Below are 23,194 nucleotides of genomic sequence, written 5' to 3' on the forward strand. Positions count from 1 at the left end.
AGCAGTGCTAACTCTGTGTAGATGCACTGTAATGATGCAAGATTGGGCTTGCATCACAAAGTTTGCTTGCTAAATTGCCAGCCTAAGCCACAGCATCTCAGGCTTTGTTTTCCTTGGATACAAGATGCATAAAGGAAAGGATTGTGTCTGTGGAATTGTACCAATGAAGTTTTTGGAGTGCAAGTTTCCTTGCCCACACAGGTCTGCAACTCGAGAGTTCCCCACCCCAACACCCCAAACCTTCCTGCACTCCATACCAAACACGCTGAGCTCCAAAGGACAGCACTGCTTTACCTACTGACAGGTGACTCACAGGGACCCAACTAATTTTGTCATTCATTTATGAAAGAACACCCGATAGGAGCCATATGCAAATGCTTCAGAAACTATAGCAGAAACCTGCAAACTAGAAGGCAGTAAGTTTTAAATACTCGGATGCATATCAAGTTCAGTATTGGGAATTTATGTCCCCAAAGGAGAAACCTTTCTAAAAAATATATATATATATATATTTTTTTTTAAATCGACACCAACTCACAAACCTTGACTCCATATTTTTAACTCTCTGTCTCAGGAATGACAGGTCTTACATTTAACTACTTGTTCAGTTAATATAATTAGTTATGTGAGGTCAGATCTAAAGCAGTAAAATCTTTTATTTTGAAGTACTTCCTTAACCTAGTTCTATACAAGTGTAAAAACATACAGCTGGATTTCTCAAAAGTAATAAATGTACTTTGAAACAATTTAGGGTGATAAAGGTATTATATAGATTCCAAAGGACATTGGGAAAGTTGACAGAACTTTCAGGATACAACCTGACCTAGATGAGATGCAATTATTTGCACTGTATAGTCAGACGTTGAGAAGTGACAGAGTCCTAAGCATGGACTGTAATACAGGATAGTTGTGCAAATTATGTAAACTGTGGGGGTATTTTTTCAGCTCACTTCAAGTCCCAACATTGTCCTAACAAACAGTGAGAAGTTATATTTGCATCTACAAGTAACTATAATGCAGAGTTTGCATGGAGAGATTGATAAGCCGTTCTCAAAGTTTTTATTAGGTACAGTTTTGAAAATGAAGTGACTAGTATCACATCAAAACAAAAAACAACATTAAGTAACCTTGAAGAAGTTAACACAATAAGCTCCTCCACATACCAAACATCAGAGTAACAAAAATAAATAACAAGTGCCATGCAACACAGTTTACATATCCAAAAAGAAACTATGCCTAGAAGCAATCACAAAGAAGGGCCCAAATCGGCAGAAGGTCACAGAAATGGTCAGTAGCATACAAAGAGAAAAGGTAAGAATCACAGACAGCAGAACCTGGAGACTCCAGTTGTGGTTGACATCTTAGATCAGGAGCAAATAATGCCATCAGAAGATTTCTTCACAGTACATTTCTTTGCCTACACACTTAATTGATTTCCACACAGCCTGGGTGGCTAAACTCTAAGAACTGATGATCTTCCCCAACACCATGTCCAAGTAGACAGCTGTTCTATATATCCTTATTACACTAGCCAGTTTGGCAGTAGACAGCTTACATGCCACAAAGATAGCAGAATTCTTCATGTTTTAAATTCTGTGTAATGTCACAAAGAACAGCTAATCCACATCCTACCTCAGCAGTATTTTATACCTATCAGCCACAGCAAGGAACAGAACAACTTAAGAGTGCTGGCAAAATGAAGATAAATTATGTGGTTCAAATGATAAGATTTACTTATTCCCAGTGACAGAGACAGAGAGAGAAAAAAAAAAAAGACAAACAACAGTTCATGAGAAAAGAGAACAAGTGTTGGTTGGTAGACTAAGCAATTTTCACATCTTTTCTCACATCTGGACAAATTCTCTCATGCCATGGACAGGGCAATCTAAAAAGCTGATGTGATAGCCTAATTTATAAGATGACATTCAAAGCAGATGTGCTAACACAGGGAATAAATTTATTGTGGGAAAGAAGTGAACATTGCTGTTCTTTTGCATATTATGAAGTGTATTTCATAAAATAACTCCCTTTTGGTTCTGGTGAAGGAGAATATATCAGGTCGTAGAGTTGAGTCAAGCAAGGACATATAAAAAATTGAACCAGTCATGATCATTCCACTCCATTTTGTCTTCTTTACTGTATATTTCCTAAGGTAAACACCTTGAGATGACTTCTCCAGAAAAAAAAAAATTACTCCCTTTAAATCTGAACTTTAAAAAAAAAAAAAGCATTTTCTCTCTAACACAGCCTTTGATCAAAGAAAATAATCTGACTTTCTAACACGACTTCCTACGTACCACAGACCACTAGATTACTAGATTTCCCCTAGTTGCTATGCAGTTAGTAACATTAAACTACCTTCTAACCAAGGACAGGAAGAGATTACCAGGCAATGTCAGAATTTGTGCTAGGAGAAAGCTAAATGAACAAGCACCTGTCAGGAAGGACCATGCACACAGTTGCTCTCACTGAAGAGTGAATAGATGCACTTGCTGACCTCAAGTCTATTTAATATGAAATTATAGAGTGTAACTCTTAGCAAGACATTCATTCTGTCACAGCTTGAGAGTTTCAACTCATGATTATTTTCCCCTCATTTAAAAAAAGTTCAATTTCCACTTCAGTTTTGTACTGTTTCAGTTTCCAGCAGTAAGTTCTCGATGTGCTCAAATTCAATAATTCTTTAAAAAAAAAAAAAATACTTTTTACACTAGAGCCATCTGACAGAAGAGCTGAGGCAGGAAGGGACCTGTGGAGTCCACCTAGTTTACCTCCACTGCTCAAAGCAGGGGCAGCTACAGCAGGTTGCTCTGGGCTGTGCCCAGTTGGGTTTTGAGTATCTCCAAGGATGGAGATGAACAGTCCCAGCTCTCCTCGTGTGTCAGATGCTTCAGAGCCCTAATCACTTTTGTAGTCCTTCGTTGGACTCACCCCAGTGTGTCCAAGTCTCTCCTGTACTGGTAAGTCCAGAACTGGACCCAGCACACCAGGTGTGTCTCACCAGGGCTGTGCAGAAGGGAAGGATCTTCTCCCTCACTAGCGATACAACACCTAGTTCAGCCTGGGAGGCTGTTGGTTTTCTTTGTTGTGAGGGCTCATCTCTGGCTCTTGGTGAACCTGGTATCCACCAAGACCCTCAGGGCTTTTTCTGCAAAGCTTTTTTTCAGCAGGTCCTGGTAGATGGGGTTATTCCTCCCCAGGGACTGGACTTTGTACATCCCTTCGCTGAACTTCTCAGGTTCCTGTCAGCCCCTTTCTCGGCCTGTCAAGGTCCTTCTGAAAAGCAGCACAATCATCACCTGTATCAACCACTCCTCACAATTCCATATCCTGTGTATCAGTCAAGTTATCACTTAATATTTAATAAGCAAAGTACTGCTCAAGTTGCACAGTAAAGCATTTCTTTCAGAACTCAAATAATTTTTGCTGCACTATTTAATATTTAACATCATCTTCTATTTTCAACATTTTCCTTTATGAACAGTAGCACTGAATTGTGTATGTTATTCTAGTACCAGCTCCACCGTTCACAGAAGCAAAAACACCCCTTTTTATGTGCCTTTTCTTGCGCATCCCAGGATGCAAGCCTCAGAGCCACCATCCCTCAGCACTGCACTGGAAGCTTGTGCAGTTGCTTGTCAACTCCTGACTCCTCAGAAGTGCTGCTTTCCAGGATACAGGCCCTCTTTCATAAAGCATAGCTTGCATTCCCTGTTCTCTGGCATACAACTTTGCCTTTGGCTGTATTAAAGACACAGTGTGTTTGAATGAGCCTACAGAGCAAGTTGTAAGAGTCCCATTATCATTTACTATTCTACAAGCAATTACTATCAGTAACAGTTTTTTGTTTACTTTTGGGACGAAGATGAAAGCCTACCACAGCATTGAGATTAGTGCGAATACTCACTGGAATCAACCAAAAGGACCCTTTTCCTCCTCCGATGTGTAGCCATTTTTTAAGCCAATGCCATACTGGCAGTGTTGTATTTTTTTAAACCAAAATGATTCATAAAAATCAAACATCCTTCTTATCAATCTCATTTAAATGTCAGATATCTATGTCTTCATTATCTTTTAACTTTCAGTTGGTGATGAAGAATATTAGGAAAATAAGAAGGGTGAGCTGGAAAGAACTGGCTGTTGAGAATTTCTGGTAAACATTTTAAGAAACAGAACAAGCACTTTTTGCAGTTCTGTGTACAGAAGAACTCCAGTCTTCTAATTGCATGCTACTTAAACCCTACAGAAAGGCTTATTTCAAGACTGTTGGGTATCCCCAGGTTTTAGGGATGCCAGAACAAATCTGAAAGAGCAGAACACAAGCAGAGAGGTGAAAGAGACAACGCTTAGGAAAAAAGCAGAAACTCAGGTATCTATTCATAAGCTTTAGTTTCTATTCATTGCAGCCTAAAGTTCAGAGAAAGCCCATTTGGCTTCTTGCACTGCTGCCTTCATCTTCTTTCCCTTCCTACTACCTGCTTTGCTGTATAACCATGCAGTTATTAGAACCATCCATAGGCAATGGACAGCTAAATGGGATTTTCCAGAAGCCTGCAGAAGTCTTCCAGTGGAATCTAGCACATAAATATCACCTATTAAAGACTGCACTAAAATTCCTTTCTTTAAATAGATTTCCTTCTTCAAAATTATCTGTTCAATTCAGGCTTGTAGGTTGTTCCACAAATGTACCTTAATGTATTCAGAAGATAAATGACCACATGATTTAATTGTGCCTTCTTCACAGGAGAAAAAAAAAAAAAAAAAAAGAACTTTTTTTCTTATGATCAGTACACCTTGATCCTTTTCATTTTCAAATGCAGTTTCATTTATGAGTCATCATTCCCTTCTCACACATACACTTTTCAGTCTCTCTTCTTTATTTCATCTTTCTCCTCTTGTTTTAGTAAAAGCTGTAGGTAGGACAAATTAAAATAGCAAGTTTCACAACTGGACATGAGACATCCTTAAATTTAGATCAAATGAGCCCTCCCAAAGTATACAGGCTCTTTCCAACCAGACAGATTTATAAAAGTTCCATATAATTATAGAAAGGAATAGGATCAAAAATAGCCTGTATATGATAGCTTTTCTCAACAGTATGTGGAGAGGGAGATGGACAGCCTTATTCTCTTAGCAGCAGGAAGAGGGGGTAAGACAACTCTGGACAGCCATTGGGAGACCCCATCGGCTTCTGCAGGCTTCCTAGGTTATTAAAAAGCCTGGAGTTTGGTAGATTCTCAAAACAAACAAGCAAACAAACACACCTCATTTCCGACACTAATTATTATCCCAAACATAATTCCAAACGATATCAAACTATAAAACTAAGATTACTCGAGAAAACTTGACATTTCGCTACCTGGGGTTTCAAATTCCTATTTAAGGTTAAAGAAAAGAACTTTCAAGACAGTCTTGGCAGAATCCTGCCTTGCCAGCCATCAGTCTGTCAGAGAAGCATAAAACAATAACAGAAAAAAAAAAAAGGAAAAAAAACACTACCGTCTTGCCCTGACATCCATAACTTCTACCCGTTCAACGAGCGCCTGTTGACAATAGCAGTAAGAGTCTTCTTACTCATGACTTCCCTCCTACACTTCGCACTGGCAAGCCCTCACATTCTCTGTGCTCACTTGGAACAAGTTCTGCAGCACAGCCCCATGCTTTCCACAGCAAACTGGAAATTTTGTGTCCACTTGAGGTAAATATATTTTATTGAATTGAATATAAAAAGTAAATATGGCAGAGTTACAGTGTTCCTTGTGTAAAAAAAAAAACGAATTCCAAAATAAATAAAATGTGAAAGCTATGTAGCAATCTTACTATCCCGCAAATGTTTAAATACACAATGGCGCTAAAGAAAGTACCGGGAGAAAGATGGAAATTTTGGCAGCTGCTCTGGAGAGAGCTGAGGCTCTTGGCTGTGGGCAATGTGCAGAAGGATTGTGAGATAAACATATCTGATTTTTTTTGCTGAGGTAATCAATAACAAAATAGTTGTTTGAAGTTAGGCTACAGATTAAAGGGATAACTCCTATTGTGCAGCCCTATTGTTTCCGGTTGTCTCTAGAGTTGGTTAGTTTGTTAACTCCACGCTAGTTGACTTTGAACAACTAGTTCTAAGTTGATCCCCTTACAACCACAAAGATACACCTCCTTTTACTGCTAAGCTGAAGGTGAAATTCTGCAGCGCGTGTTGGTTATAAGAGCTGAACTCTGCAGTGGCTTGCAATAAACCAGGTCGTGGGTGCAGACCGGCTCCATCTCTCTGCTTGAGGGAAGAGGAGGGACTTTGCCATGAGGGCAGCCACAAAACTCAACCTTTCTTGACAAACTTTCCATATGACTGGCATTTGTTACAACTAATCTGACCAGAAGCTCTTGGAGCCTTCCCACGTTTACAATCCATGCGAGATAAGCCCCTCAGCTGCAGCTGGGGCTATGGGCAGTAAAAACCATCCTAATTGATATCTCCACAGATTCTGTAACCTCCCATGCAAGACCACAATGCCTTTTCTTTCCTCTGTTAAAAATCAGTCACTTAAAGCCCTGCTTGGGGAGACTGTACCTGTCAAGGCAGCACAGCCAGTCCTTCATCAGAAGGTACTTCCTGAGAGCAATGATGCCAGAAAAGGTCTCCAGTATTATAAGCTCACCCTACGTACATAACTTCTAGGCACCAGTTACATTTATATCTTCACCTATTTCCATGCCAGCCATCAGACTGTAATTAAATTAAATGTAGCCTGGGAGCCTCAGTCAAGGACTGGAAGCCGAGCGTACAAGACGCAGCACGAACACATGGCTAAGGAAACAGATTCTCATTTTAAGCAGCTACTGGCTTCCTCTGTGAATCGAGATTGTGAGCAACATTTTCTCCGTGTGCTCACAAGCTCCTAAACTGCTCCCAAACCTGTAAAAGCTGAAAAGCGGAGATGGGGAATGTGTGTGAGACAGCTTCAGTCCTTGGGCATTGCTGGCAAGGCACCGACAGCTGCACGTGCCCTTACTGCTTAGGTTCCTGAGCACAAATAATTTTGTGCCTATTTTTTTGGAGAATCATCTGTTGGATTGTCATTACACACAACTCCGCATGCTTCTAGGAGGTGCTAGGGTCACACATGAGGCAGAGCTCTTGGTCTGCTGCAGCAAGTGAGGCATGGCACGTGGCACCACGGGAGCACTGAGCTCAGACACGTCCCAGCACTCGCAACTGAGGGTGCAGCTGGGCACCAGCTCCCCAGCCAGCCCACCTGGGGAGCTCGGTGGGCTGAAAACCAAGGGCTCATCCTGTGTTAGCTTTCAGCTGGAGCAGGTCCCCCATCTGGCAGGGAGGTGGTGGGAACCCCCAATCAGAGAGGGAGGGCAGGATGACCCCCTTGGTGACGGCTGTGTGCTTTATCTTATGGTGTGAAACTGCGTCCCTGGATTATCTCTTCATAAAATGACAGAATCATTAAGGTTGGAAGAGGCCTTCAAGTCCATCTGGTCCAACCACCACCCTACTACCAATGTCACCCACTAAACCATGTCCCTATACACTACATCCAAACTTTCCTTGAACACCCCCAGGGACAGTGACTCCACAACTTCCCTGGGCAACCCGTTGCAATGCCTGACTGCTCTTTCTGAGAAGAAATGTCTCCTCATTTCCAACCTGAATCTCCCCTGACACAACCTGAGGCCATTCTCTCTAGTCCTATCACTAGTTACCTGCGAGAAGAGGCCGACCCCCAGCTCCCCACACCTTCTTTTCAGGTAGTTGTAGACAGCAATGAGGTCTCCCCTAAGCATCCTCTTCTCCAGACTAAACACCCCCAGCTCCCTCAGCTGCTCCTCATAGGACTTGTGCTCCAGGCCCTTCACCAGCTTTGCAGCCCTTCTCAGGACATGCTCCAGGGCCCCGATGTCCTTCTTGTAGTGAGGGGCCCAAAGCTGAACACAGTACTTGAGGTGCGGCCTCACCTGAGCAGAGTACAGGGGAATGATCACCTCCCTGGTCCTGCTGGCTACACTATTCCTGATACAAGCCAGGATGCTGTTGGCCTTCTTGGCTGCCTGGCACACTGCCAGATCATGTTCAAGCAAGCATTGATTAGCACTCCCAAATCCAGGAAACCCTTTCCATCACGGACGGGCTCCCAGTGGCACTGGTCCCATTCTCATTTCGTCTTTCCCTTCTTACCCCAGCAAGCAATTAAACTTACCCTGACTATGAGAGGATTATATTTCACTTCCTAGAACATGGAGATAGGAAGCATTTTAGTTTCCAAGACAAACGGCCATGTCCCTGCTGCTGAACTGAATGGAACTAATATGTTGGTCTGGGGTGAGATGGTGAGGAACAATGTGAAGACCTTTGACACCCACCCATGTACTGCAGATCCCTGTCCCGACTGGGTGACTTTGTGTCTCAGTCCCAGCATGAAACTAGATCACCAGAAGGATCTCAATATGGTAATTAATGCTTGCCTGTATGTTATTTTGTTCAGTAACACTGAATAGTTTACCAAGCAGCACAAGTGTTTAATCATATCGCCCAACTATTGAATTTAGTATGCTGAAAACAAGGCTTGCTATTTCTACACTACTTTCAAAGTGTAACAACGAAGAAATGGGAAACATTTGTCAATAATATTACTCTGTTCTCATAGACAGAGTTTCATCTGTCAAATATACTACAGAAAACAAGGAGAATAAGGCTAATCAAACGCTACCACCTTTCTTCCTCTCTCTTATTGCCTCTCCTAAGATTGACCACATTTGTGGTTAAATGCAGGGAGTCGAACTTCCTATAAGCAGTGTCGTTAAGGTTCCAGATTTCCACTGTGGTTCAGCCATATCACAGCTCTGGAAATGCATACTGGTTCACATTCAAACCGCCACGTTAGGTCTTAAAGGTTAAAAAAAAAAAAAAAAGAAAAAAAAGAAAAAGAGAAAAAAAGGATTCCACACTGCAACTGCGAAAGGTTCTTACTAGGACAACCTTGCTGACATAACTGCCTAAAGGAAAAGGATCTTAATATTAAGCTTTAAAATGTATAAATATAGATCTACTTATTGAGATATATGCATCTCAATATATATATTGATATATAATTATACAAACACACCCACATATATATAATCAATAAATCAATAAATATCTGTATCTATGTATCAATCACTTTGTTGAAATTGCTAGTCTGAATGAAAATGCTTAGTGAAAAGACTGACATGAATTCATCCTGCCAGGGGAGCTACAAACAGCTAACTGAACAGAAGAAGCAATACTAGCACCTCAGGATCCCCAGCAGGGACTAGAAGGACTCCAATTTGTCCCCTCAGAGGCTCTCAGCAAGTGAGTCTTGAGAAGATGCAAACTCCACAAACTCCAAGCATCTGCATGATATGCAGGTCCCTCTGGAGAAGAGAAGCACCTAAGTTTATCTTTGTCAACGGATCTGCTCATTACAAAAGGGACGTTGAAGCATGCTGCTGTTGGGCCATTTTTCTGAAGAGAAAAAAATCAGATCAGGATACCACAACCACGTGACTGTAGTCAACGTAGATCTAAGAAATTCAGTTTCAACTCTGCCTCTGACAGCAAGAGCAAACTAAGTGGAGGCTGAAGTTTCTCCACTCTATGCACAAGAAGAAGGAAGTGACTACTCATGGCCCTGATTGATATTACTATCAAAAAGAATCCAGTCATGCATGGTGTGCACATGCATGAACAGAGAGACCTAGTGACATGTGCACAAAGATCTCCCCCACACAAAGTGCTGCTGCGTGAGTCCTGACCTGCACTACTCCTTCAGCTCAGGCTAATACATTGACTAAGTTACACTCCACTTTTTTTTACTCAGAGAAGAGCAGACCATGGAGCTTCACTTTCCATTCATTCACTCTTAATTCCAGATTCTAACTCAGAAGAATATTGCATTTGTTCTGTGCTGGGGCTCATGCCGTGCAAGCCCATGCAACCATGGAAGGCACTCAAACGTAAGACATAAAGACAGAAAACAGCATCTCCGACATTCAGGGAGAGGTGAAATACTTGCAGGTGTTTAGTGCTTCTTTGCAGGGGAAAAAAAAAAAAAAAAGATACATTTGCATACTATTTTTGCATCATTCAAAGAGTTTGGGGCTGAATCTGGACAATGTATCTCACAGGAGCTCTTCAAGAGGAAAACAAGCCTCCCAGATGCTGGCATTCAGGTTGTGCCTGATCTTCTAAGCATGCCACAATTGCAAGACACAAGTGGGAAAGCCTGGGATGCACTGGTGGGCAAGAACATTCGTTTGGATCTTTATGTCAAAATTCCTGTGGTATTGTACTTTTATGAGAAGTTCAAGAAGTTTGAAGCAATTCAAGATCCGTTCACGTCTACCATTTCAACAAGGCACCACTATTGAACAGTTCAATAACCAAGCTCAAGTATCTGATATTTTTAGCTAGATATACTATAACATCTCACAGATGCCTGGAGTTTTCTCCCTGCAAGGTCTGAAGGAGATTCCTTCCTTCTCAACTACCAGTTCAGCAGAATTTGGGGGCTGCTTTTCACATGCTCAGACAACCGAACTCTTCAAATGGCTGGGAAAGCCACATTTCTCCACTTCAAATGAAGTGTTAGCAACAGATATAATGCTTGCCTGGTACAATTGGTGCTGCTTCCCCCCCAGAAGAATTAGGAACATGTGTTCAAAATGTCACTGAGGCCATCAAAAGAGCTAAAGGGTAGTCAAGAAAACAAAAACTGGACAAATCTGAAAGGGGGGGGGAGGCTGAAATTTTAATCCCTTCTTACTATACACTGAATGATTCAGTAATTCCCAATTCACTTTGAGGCAAAAATACCTGATTTGGGCCTTAAAGAAAGAGTGTGTCTTAGTCTCTGCATTGCAGATGAGAACAATCACATTTTGCTTGCTCTGACTTATTGCTAAATTGATTATTCTCCAGGACTGGGAAAGAGGGAGAAAGGAAGGAGATGGTAATTGTCCCTATAAAATTCTTTAAGAAGATGAAAGAATTGAATGCATCTTACTTTTCCTAGCAACCCTCTTTCCTAATTCAGAAGCAAGTAAATCACACTCAGGATAGTATCCTGAACATATGGCTTTCTCTGAATAAGGGGAATTTGCCTGCCTACAAGCTTGCTTTTCTTTTCTTCTCTCTCTCTCTCTTTTTTAAATATGTCAGTCTCTGGAATCCCTATTCACACATTCCCCTTCACAGCACAGTGGATTTCTGCCTAGGAAAAAAAAAACAAACTTTATAAATATTAACATTTCTGTCTACAGAAAGCTGTACCTGAGCTTAACATCTAGACAACTGCATGCAACCTGTTCACTACTGTTGCATTTACTTCCCACATACTCAGCTTAAGCATGATGTAACTAAGATAATAAAAGGTAAGGACTTCAGTGCCCCAAGGCATGCGACAACATGAAAAGCTTCCTTTAGAGAACAGATCTCAAGCAGACAATATTGGAGGTCTCCAAATGATCTTGCACCTTTCTTTACCATATTTCCTGCAAACACCTCTGAAGCCCATGGCTCCAAGAGTGGCAACTTACGGAACATGTTTTTACTTCTTCTTTTCCTTCTCCATGCACAAGACGACTTATTTTGCATGGTCTGTGTTTTGAATGCTCCCCTCATCGTAATGTAAAGCAGCAAAAAGGGAGGACCATTGGAGGGACAGTACTAACCCCTTGATCTGAAAGATGCTTCCTACAGAGGTCTTGCAGGCTCATGGTTGCAAAATGGTGGTTGTGAGGGCCCTGAGAAGGGGGAAGATACCTGCTGAAGCTTCTCACCCTCCTGTCTGCAATCTCAGAGGGAACTGGTTGCAAAGTGCAGAAGATGACCGCAGAGAAAGCTGCCAACAGGAATAAAAGGACAGTGAGGATGCCAAAATGCAATGGTCTGCTTTTTTTTTTTTTAATTAACAAATAAAAAGACAAGCAAGAAAAATGTGACTAGAAACTGAAATCAGAAATGAAATTGAAACAATTTTATACAAAGCATGAACCAAAGTCATACCAAAACCCACCTGATTTTTTTCTATGAACATCATTCGCAATTCCCCATGTTCATTTATGTCATCTTCGTGGTGTCAGTTTTCGAGAGAACAATTCTCAGCTCAGCACGACAGAACAGTGATACTGACGGGCATGTAGAACATTAGCATGTTATAAATAAACTGCTAATTTGAGGTGGGAAAAATCATCTAGGCGGCTCTTATGATTAAGAACCAGAGGAAGAAAAAGAGCAACTTGCTTATGCTTCCAGGACACTGCTTTTTACAAAATGAACTTTTTCTAACCCTCAATTCCTATGAAAACAACAACAAAAAAAAATGAATCCTAGCACCAGTGAAACACCCACTGGTTAGACAAAGCAGCCAGTGAAAATGCTATTATAATTTTAAAGCCCTCCCTGCCCTTGCCTTGAGTAGCAAGCTGTCTTTTCTACTGTTTCAAGAGGTTTGTTCTTAAAAAGAGTACTACAGAGTTGTGAAGTTTCAGCTTCCTCTCATCTGACTTGCAGTTTTACATGACTTGTAAGAGACGTTTTTAGGCTATAGATACTGCGTATCCGAGAAGAGAACAATGTGCAGAACTATTATACAGCAATTTGTGTCTGGGTTACTTGCAGCTGTTTGATAAAAGCCTTACTATGAAAAGCAAAACTTTATTCTGCTGAACTGACACCCAGGATTATTCGTGTTTCTGATAGGCCTGATCGCCGCCCTCCTTCTGTCCTGAGCTAGGATCCCTTCCCACCCTTCCCCAGTGTGCAATTGCAGATAACGCCCTGCTGCTGCGTGGCTGCCATCGCTGGTATTATTTCTGTATCACTTGGGCATTGTCACTCTTTAGCAGAATGCCACTTACTAAGCAATATTATAAAAATGTCTGCGAATATCTATGTTCCCCATAAGTGAGGATAATGGCCTCATTGCAAAAGTCTCGATAAAAGCGGCATGTTCCAGCAAGACAGCTTTCAGATATCGCTAAACAAAAGCCTACTGTGAGAGCCGTAACCAACATCAATTCCCACTATGTGAAGACATTAGACAAAGTGTGAACTAGCTTACTGTATGGGGACAAAAAACTGACTGTCAATGTGTGGGACCAACACTGCCTAAAACACTACATTGGCAAGTCAAAATACAACCAGCATATATGCATGGTAATTGTCATTTAATTCCAGAGTTAGCAGTAGAACAAAACAAGTACCGAAGGCAGTATTAGGTTACTAGCATCACTCAAGACATTATAATTCCATATCTTTCCATTTCTAGTGTCTTTGATTAGGAAAAATGACTTTAAAACCAGCAGACATTAAAAGAAACACAATATAAATCCCAGGTTCCATCACAGAAATAGAGAGCACAGCAAAAGCTTAAGACCTGCTCCCAAAAATATGTATTTTCCACTGTAGAGTAGACAACCTCATACATGGGAACCACCATTCCACATAAGGCACAAGACAAGACCCTTTCTGCCTGGGCATCATTTTACATTTTTACGTATTTATCTATTTACACTGTGGTAGCACCCAAAAAGACAAAAGCCTCCAGTCAAAATAAGCATACTATACCAATAGAAATGCCAGGCCAAGAAGTTACTTCTTAACTTCCAGACCTGAAATTTCCCTGATTATATACCTTAAATGAATGTCCAGGAAGGAGGGACATAGGCAAGCCTACTTGCCAGTTTCACATGAAAGGCAAATTTGAAAGCTTTAAAATTTGTAGAGAGCAGTACAGTTGCTCTACGGAGAAGTATTTCACGAAAAAGTTACATCTGCACTTTAAGATGTGTAAAAATCACAAAATCCTTCAGCATAGATTCAGTGATTTGCAGAAAAAAAAAGGTGATATCCATTACTTAACTCCAATTTTAGTTTAGATTTTGTAACTAACTGTTAGAACCAAAATTAAGAAAGTCACATTAAGAAAGAACTAATAGAGTACATCGATGAGACTGACACGTTATGTAAGAATTCAACTCTTGCACTGCATGGTGACAGCCACCATTGAGTCCTAAACCAGAGACTTTTAATGTCACCTTAATTAACAAGGAAGGAAGTTTGCCAATGAGTTTACTTCCACCCCTTTCCTAGCAGCAAGTTACGCAATATGCAAGAACCTTTGAACCAACAGCTCTACAACAACACCCCCCGCCCCAAAAACCACACACATACCCATCCCAGCACCCCACTCCAAAAAATTAATGACATTGCAAAGAGGACAAAATCTTTCAAGGAGTTCATTGATGAAAATTACTTCTAGAATCTTTACTTATATTAACCACCACACATACAGCTTTGGAGTAGAAATGTTGAAGCTGAAGCAGCCAAGGCTAAGCAGAAACCTCTCGTTATCTAGTTTCTCTATACAATTTATTTTCACTGAAAATAGTTGTTTAGGTATTTTCTGTGGGTTTTCACGGACCTTTCCAAAATAATTAGTGGCTTGCAATCTATACATAACCTGACTATAAAATCCCATTTTAAAGTTATAAATGTGAAAGCGAAAATAATAGCAACCTCTGCTGTTAATTAGCAGCTTGTTCATACACAGAGATACCAAGGATATACTATATACTGCAGTAATGTAACTGAATGTCACAGGAAACACCCAATATTTTCCTAAAAATCAGGTCCTAGACCTTTGAAGTGGGGCACCTGAAAATGCATTCTTAGCTAGTGGATACTTCTGAGCTTAGATGAAGACATATACAAGTTGAACAAAATATTGAAAGCAGATGCAAGTGGTCAAATTAAGTCTCATACTTAAAAAAGCGAAGAAACAGGGTTTTATTTCTGAAGGTAGGTTACTGACATTCTCATGGAAAAAAACGAAAGCCACAATTACCAACCTAGCTCAGCACAGTAGAAAAAAATACCCGTCTGATTATAAAAAGGCGATCTTCATTGCTGCAGATTTCTTTCCCAATTTGGTTCAAGCAAAAGACCTTCAGCACACAAGGTTGAAAGACACAGGACACACGTGCAGCGGTGACAGCCACTGCTTTAGTAGACACACTACAACAGGTCACATCAAAAACTGTTCACGCTCATAAGTAGGATAGAAGACACAAAACACATTCTATTTAACCTTAATCGAGTTCTGTTTGTAAACAATTACCAACACAATTGACATGTACTTATAACTGTACAAAAGAAAGGCTAAAATGCCTGAAGTAGTATGCTCCTACCAGATAGCAGAGGCCATTTTTAGTACATGCTTTATCAACGTCTAGTCAAACTCTTGTCTTCTCTCTTTATGGGACTTGCAAACGGAAATATTTCCCACAGTTCACGATGAACCCAAAAGGCATTTAGAACTCCATGCATGCCATGAGATCCAGCAAATAATAGCAGCATCCAAGTAGAAAGCATAGTACTTCAGAAGACATCCATGCCAGGTATAGCACTTCCAAGTGTGGTTTTGGACCAGCTTACTTGAGGGAAACAGAAGTGAAATAGTTCCCTTTTAAAGATGTGATAAATTGGGCAACTTTGCCAAGTCTGCCTTCAAACAGAAGACAGAACTGAAATTAAAACCAAGTCCAAATACTTCATCAGTAGCACCTCGTGCACTGGGACAGCCCAGTCCTAGAAGCACAGGCAGTCTCCCCCCTATCACACACCACTGCCCCCAACAAATGAAGGGGGGTTTCTTCTCCCCAAGGGAGCAAACAGTTCTGCTCTTGAAAAATAATGCAGGAAGTGAATAACTCTGCCAGCCAAAACAAAGCCTGAAGTCAAACTTAGTCATTTGTAAGTATGATAGTTGCCACCACATATACATGCTCAGCGCTGCCAGCTGTAAATGAGATTATTTGCAGAGACTGTAAAAACCCAAAGATTTAGTTACGCTAACAAGGGCTTTCCATTTTTTTGAAACCTCACTCTGGGCAGGGCTGGGTCTAAGTTACCACCAACACCACAAGAAGCCTATCTGACCCAAAGTCATGGTCTATGATCCATCCTTAGAGGGCATCTTCCCCAAAACCCCTGGCGGAGCCCATACAGAATTAAAGCCCAAGCCACCCTCCCACCCCTCCATGCTGGCACCAAGATGGATGGGCAGAAGGAAGCCGCCACTTCTCCTTCTCTTCAGGGCTACCTGGCTGTTTGTGACAGTAAATTAAGATCATCCACAGAGGCCACTACATTAACTTATTATTCAGTTTGTCCTGTCCTGCCAGCATCCAGACTAGCAGATGATGGCCATTTCTACGTAGTAACTGAAGACTCCTTTACGTGGGCAAACCAACCAGCACAGCAAAACAACCCTGCCACCAGATTTCCAGCAATCAGCCCAACACACTTCTTCAGAAGTGAAATATGAAGGTTTGAAAGGTGTTGTATTTGAAGTCTGCTGCTACCAGAAGAACCTCACATCTTCATTTCTTACCCCATTTCTCTCTTTGTGCTCTGGACAGGAGGGGAGGGTCAAATTCCACCCCACCCCCCCCGGCCTATTGAGAAAACAAAGCTGGGGCTACAAAGAGGAAAGGTGCTACTTCATTTTCCTTTCTCCAACCTTTCTAATGAGCCAGTTACCATAGTCATCAGGCCCAGCGAGGCCCCTCTGCTCCACACCTCACCTTCCTCCCCTAGGGAGAGGTTAAGGCCTTGTGAGACAACCTGACTCTGAAAGGGTCTCTAGCTCCTGCTAGGCCTGCAAGTCACTCTGTCATGTCTTAAAAACTTCTTTCAAAGCCACCAATCCACAAAAACATTACAAGTAGAAACCTGTAATTAATGGACACGTTTGTTTTCACAGCCATGTGATTCTTTTATAAACGGACACCTCTATTTTAGTACGTATGGCTTTCGCTTCAGGAGAGATTAAACAGTCTAGAACTCTTCAGCTTGGCGAAGGTGACTGTGGACAGAAAACAGTGCTTTATCATAAGCTGTGTAGAGAAATACACACAGGGAAATCATTTTCCCCTACCACAACATCTAGGATCATCCATGAACGCTATAGGCAGCAAGTTCAAAATGAAAAAATGTCCAAAGCAATGAAAATTATTTCTTTTCCATATAAGACAACTGAATCATGTAACTTGTTGCTACGTAAGGCTAGAACCAATAAGTATAAAACCCACTGTAACCTCTGACTAAGAAGACACTCTAGAAAAAAGCAGAAGGGCTGTTCAGCGCATTCATGTGCTCTTGTCTTAAAGATTTGCCACAGTTGTAGTCAGAGAAGTAGTAGGAGAACTTTTTATCTTGCAAAATGCAGCAATTCCTAAGTTTAAGGATTTTTTTTAAATGCTAACATACAAACAAGCATGCTGTAAAAATTAACAGAGCAGCACCAAAGTACCTGGGATAAAATGAAGGAAAAGAAAATGCCTTTAATTGCTCAATCAGTGGGCCCTAATGTGACCCATATCCAGTCTTTGGCAAACTGACTGGTGGCACAAGGAAGAGATCCTTTGAACAGGAAAGACCAATTCCTGAAAAGTGATGTCCAGTGAGCAGATTTAACACCCTAACACTACTGAAAGAAAAAGCTCTCATCTCCTTCCCTCATCTCATTTGTCCCATCTTGGGTCACGTATTCCCAGTACGTACCTCATGCCAGAACTAAAGCTCATCAGACGCAGCTACTTTACCATGTTAAAGCAGGAGACCACCAACCCACAGGCACATCGAGATGCTCCCCAAGTGCAGAGGGGAGGGGAAAAGTACTGGCTGGCCAAGGGCAGGACAATGATAGGCTACAGTGGTGATGGGAGAAGCGAGACTATTTTTCCAGCAACAGTAAGGCCTTTTGAGTGGCTCAGCTGCTCATGGAAACCTGCCAGAAGTTCTTATCATTGCAAGGAAATAAACCTGCTGTACTTCAGCAGTTCTGGTGCAGACAGAGCCACACCAACATAGCCGGACTCTGCATGAGGAGAGCACATCCACGACCAGCAAGCACAAGCTACACAAGCTATTCCTGTGCAGATTTATTTGGGTGCCTGCTTTCCCCTAGGTACTCGTTGCACAGTTAGAGCAATCAGGATTTGAGCTCTCTTTGAGCTCTCCTCACACATTTGTACCAAAGGACCATGTGGTATCTTGGTATCTCCTTGGGCTCAGAAGCTGTCTGTCTGTCCCTGGAGAAGATGCGTTTAAACCAGACAGTCCCATACATTTTATTCCAAAACCAAAGGCCTCAGGCTCATGCTAGCATTCATTAACAGAAACTAACAGGCAAAGAAATATGAAAATTGGTCTGAATTTGAAAATACCCATGGCTTCTTCACAGACAAAGCTTTTTATTCCCACAAACTAAAAATAAGCTACTAATTATTTAACTGCCCGCTTCCTTTATGCCACTTCCAGGTTTTTCTCCCATACCTTAAGTCGCTGTTCAGTATTTATGTCCTATTTAGTCTGCTCCTATACCCAACATCTAGATTATGTATTACCCCCTTGTTCTCCTATTCCAGCTGTGACTTGCTGAGAAGGAGGCAGGAAGAGGTGCTTTCTAAACCACCAGAAAAGGAGAGAGGTGCTAAGTATTCAGTTTGGAAATGTAAATCCTCCCGCCCCCTTCTGAAGTATGCCGAACCAGCCTCTCCAGAGCTCATGTCATCTAAAGGCCACAGGAGTTCTCTAAAGATATTCTTGTTAAGAGGATTTAGCCCCTTTTAAAAAGGACTTAACATGTGGGTGGTGTCTCCATTTAAGCATTTTCTCATGGCTAAGAAAATGGCCCTCTTCTTGAAGGCTTATCTTTATAACCCAAAGACAGTAAGAAATTCTCCACTATTTGAATTAGAAACATTTTGAGCAGCTTTCACTTAGAGTAGCTCCATTTTTAAATACCGCGATTTGCAAATGGTAGTGACTTTCTCATACAAAGCGGGAAGCCAACAGCAGCCTGAATGTTGCAGGCCACCTCGCCAAACAATAATTTCTCCTATGTAGGCCTCGCTTTCATGATTTGATTGACAAATCCAATCATGAGCTGAGTTGATTGACAAATTTGCTGCCATCAAAGTGGCGTGGTGTCAGCTCCCCTGCTTCCTTTCCTTCCACCCTGTGCCCTCTTCCCAGCCATCTCCTTCCCATGACGGTCCCTGACACTTACCAGACCATCCATTAGCTGGTTCAACCTGCTTGCCCAGCAGAAAACTTTTATTTACGTATTTTGGTTGGGGTTAGCTTTTCTACCAGGCTGGCAAGTTGAACTGCCCCGGGAAGGTGGAGGAGCCCTGGGGCTGGCAGAAGGGAAGCAGCATCAGCTCCTGGCAGGGAAGGGAGCAGGACCCGTGCCCCTAACTGCAGCACTGACCTGTCACTTGGGCTCACCTGGTCTCCACAGGCAGGGACTCAGACTTGCCCCAGGACCTTAGGAGCATGAGCTGATGCTTACTTTGCAAGGGTTAGTTTGTCATCACTGCTGGTGAAGCTGTGGCAGCAGCTCAGTCCTGCCAAGTAACAATTTCCATTAACTCCGTAGGAATCGTGAAAAAGTCTCTCATGTCAAAGGGCCGGGCAGCCCAGGCTCGCTGGGGTGCAGAAGCCTGGTTAATGACACTCTGCCAGGAGCCGCCACAACAGGCAGCAACACATGCAGCCAGGAGAAGGTTTGGGACAGTATCGAGATGCCTGCTTGGGAGACGGAAGAGTGTGTTGAGTTTTCACCTCTCCTGGGCTGAAGACGCCTGCTGTTATGGGCTAGGCTACCTTTCCAGGCTTTTCCAGCACGGTTACACTTACACAAGCGTAGATAAAGTAACTAACATATTCCCAGTGGGGAAGCAGCTTACTTTGGCAAAATAAACTTTCTTTTGCTGGTATAAATGGCTCCCTGAGCAGCCTAAACTACATACTGCCATACTAACTCTTTTCCACTTATACCATAGTTTATATTTGGAAGCGATGGGTGGGTTGCCAGTGTAGCTACATCTGCAAAGACAGAGTATTTTCATAACCCTAACCAGCGCAGGTGTGCTGGCCAAATTTCTGACTTACCCTCTCAGTCTTTTGCATAACAGGGCCGTAATTTCAGCTGGGGGTCTCCGTGTACTATTTGTAACTCAACTAATCAAGCGCTAAATTTATATTGATGCTGCTTGCCAGGGCTCGCTGCCTCAATTACCCAGCAGTTTCTCACTCCTCTCACCAGTCTTTGCTATCAGTTTCTCAAATCGGATCAGCTAGGAACTACCAGGAAAATACCCTCGCCTCCTGGTCCCAGACAATCTTTTGCAAGATTTGGTGAAAAATGGATGGGAGTCAGAGAAGTGCTAAATGGCTGCGTCGTCGTCCTGCCAAGACGACGGAAGCGCTTTGGCCATTCCTTGCAGAGCAGCCAGAAGAGGCAGAGCACTGGGATGCTTCAGCCTTGCCTCCTGACAGGCAGGTGTGCGGCAAACCAGCGCGGTTCCACGAGGGGCACTGACGTGAGCACGGCTGTCAGGGCGGGGAGGGATGCACAGCCTGCTTCCTGGCGTGTGCTAGGGATTGCTTTATCGCCCTGGGAGGGTGCCAGCCCCACACTAAGGATGCCGCCAGCCAGACCAGTCTCTTCCTCCCCCATCCCACATCTCCCCCCTGAGTAAACACGGGGTCTGAGGATATGCAGCACAGACTGCCAGGGACTTCTGGCAGGCAGAGCTTGAAATCACCTTCTTGTGTCCAAACCTTTAAGTGGGGCAGAAACCTTCCTAGGTTTCACGGCAGGGAGTTCTTCCCATTAAAGAGGTGAACGCTATAACACAAAATAATAATAATAATGATAATAATTAATAATACACTGCGCTTGTGCTTACGGTCTTGTAGCACCCACTGAGGAGAAATGTCAGAAGTCCCCTCCGACACCAACACCCCCCCACGATGCAGAAAAGCCCGTCCAATCGCTCCCCCCCAGAATCACCCCGTTACATGCGCTCCTCTTCGTACCGGCTTAACGCCACCTTCTAGGAATCAAGCTGTTGCACAGGACGGACACATATTTACAGAGCAGCCTGAACCGGCCCGTTTGACACCACGCACCCTCCCGACACGCCGAGCAGCGGGACACCGATCGCCCTGCCCAGCCTAGACCCTTCATCCTCGCCCCGGCTGCGACTTGTCAACCACCCCCAAACTCCCCTCCCGACCTCGGCAGCCAACACCTGCAAAAAGCCTCGGCGAGAAGAGCCTCGTGGCACCCCCGTGGGCTGCGGGACGAGCGAGCCGCGCCGGCTCCGAGCTCCCCAAGGGGGTTTTGGGGACCGCTGGCACCGGCTGCGGTGCGCACCGGGACCCCCCTCGGGGGCCGGGCGGTGGGGGGGAGCCAACAGGTGAGCGCCCCGCGCCGCCTCCGCCAGGGAAAACGCCTCGGCCCGGCCCTAGCGGGCACCAGCCCGCATGGCAGCCCTCCGGCCGAGCCCGCCGGGACCCCCGGGCCGGGCAGCCCCCTCCCCGGGGCCGGGCAGGTGAGCCGGGATCCGAGGCACGGACCCCGCTGTGACAGCCCGGCGAGTGGGGGGGTGAAATGGGGGTAAATGGGGGGTCGGGGGGGCGCACGGGGGGGGCAGGGGGTTCACCGGGGGGGGGTCGGGGAGCACCGTGGGGAGGGGACGGGAAGCACCCGCCGGGGGGATTTGGGGTGCCCCCGGTCCTGGCCGCCCCCTCCTCCGCCCCCGTAACTTGGCGGAGCCCACGAGGGCCAGGCGCGCCCCCGAAAAGGGCGAGGACAAAGGAAGCCCCCGAGCGGGGGGCAGCGGGCACCGGGGGCTGGGGGAGGGGGGGGGGGGACCCGGGGAAAAAAGAGGGGTGGGGGGCGGTGGCGGCACCGGGCTGGGGGGGGGGCGCCGCGGGGGGGGCTGCGGGGGTCGCCGCCGCCCCGCGAGGCACTGACCTGCTGCAGGGGCATTTCCGAGGGCGGCGGCGGCGGCGGGCGGCGGCGGGCCGGGGGCGGCCGGGGCCGGGGCCGGGGCTCGGGCTGTCCCAGGCCGGCGGCAGGAGGAGGAAGCGGCGTCCCCCTCCCCCCGCTCGGCTCGGCTCGGCTCGGCTCGGCCCCCCCCGCCCGCCCGGCTCCCAGTCACAGCCGCGGCCTCGGCGCACGTGTGCGAGACGTCACCGGCGGCTCCGGGGGCGAAGCGGAGACACCGGCGGGGCACGGCGCGGCCCGGCCCCCCCCGGGCCCCCCGCCCGCCGCCCCCCGGCCCGGCCCCGGCGGGGGAAAGGGGGGCTCCGGCCCCGGGCAGCGGGGTCCCCCCCGCCGCCGGCTGCTCGCTCGCTGCGCCCGGGGCTGCGGGACGTGGCTTGGAGGGGGTGGGGGGGGGGGACACGGTTCTTTTCTTTTCTCTTTTTTTTTCTTTTCTTTTTTTTTTTTTTTTTGCAATAAGACCCGGCGGCCCGGGCCGGAGCGGGGTGGGGGGTGGGGGTTAGGAAGGAGCCAGGAAAGTTTATTGCAACAAAGCGCCGTCTCCGCCTTTCCTGCCCCCCGCCCCGGGCCCGGACGGCAGCGGGGAGAGCCGTGGGCAGGAAGAGGGCCTGCCTGGCGCCGATCCCCAGCGTCCCCTTCACCCTCCCGCGGGGCCGGGGGAAAATTACCGGGGGGCGGCCTCCGCCTCCGCCGAGAGCGGGCTGCAGCAGCGCCGTCCTGCCGGCGGGTCCGTGGGGGGTGCAGTACAGCGAGCTGCCAGCGGGCTGGCCCCCATCCGCCGCCGGGGCAAAGGCACCGGGAGCCTGGGCAGCGACGGCGGCGGCGGCGGCGGAGGAGGAGACAACACAGGGCGCCCCCGCCGCCGCGCCGGTGCTGCGGATCTGGATGAAGGTGCCGGCGGCAAAGCGGGCTGGGAAGCCGGCGGGGGCCACTCTGCAGTCCGAGGGCGGTGCGGGCGGCTGCGCTGCCGGGGCCGGCGGCTGGAGTCCCCTTCTCATCCTTCCCTCCGGCTCTGTCCCCGCAGCCGCGTCGCCTCCTCCCCCCGTCCCTCCCCCCCCGGCCTTCCCGGCCGCTTTCCTCCTCGATGCCGGGGCCCCGCGCAAAATACTGGGGGGCGCGGGTGCCGGGGGGGCCCCGGCTGCAGGATGCGGGGCGCCGGGGGGGGACGGAGGCGGCGGGGCGGGCAGATGCGGCGGATGGAGCGGGGCCGCTCCCGCTGTGTGGGGCCGGCTGGAAAATGGCTCCAGGAAGCGGCGGCTGCTGACAATGAATGAAGGGAAGGGAGACGGGTTACGCGCCAA

The 23,194-nt window shown here is 45.7% G+C and overlaps 1 protein-coding gene across 4 annotated transcripts in view; it reads right to left on the reverse strand.

Moving 5' to 3' along the window:
- E2F3 (E2F transcription factor 3) overlaps positions 1-22,921 on the reverse strand; it is a 43,950-nt gene extending 21,029 nt beyond the window's left edge. Inside the window, exons 1-2 of one of the 4 annotated variants that reach the window (XM_084508324.1) lie at positions 12,042-12,143; positions 11,698-11,867 (exon numbers count right to left, since the gene is read on the reverse strand). In XM_084508324.1, the coding sequence (XP_084364450.1) occupies positions 11,698-11,742 (45 nt within the window). In that variant the 5' untranslated portion in view covers positions 11,743-11,867; positions 12,042-12,143. Of the gene's footprint in view, positions 1-11,697; positions 11,868-12,041; positions 12,144-21,863; positions 21,976-22,561 lie in introns of those variants that run through there. The other 3 variants (XM_084508323.1, XM_084508322.1, XM_084508325.1) reach the window with 3 other exon arrangements.
- Positions 22,922-23,194: the final 273 nt, after the last annotated feature.

This window comes from Aythya ferina, assembly GCF_964211825.1.
Source record: "Aythya ferina genome assembly, chromosome: 2".
Taxonomy (NCBI): domain Eukaryota; kingdom Metazoa; phylum Chordata; class Aves; order Anseriformes; family Anatidae; genus Aythya; species Aythya ferina.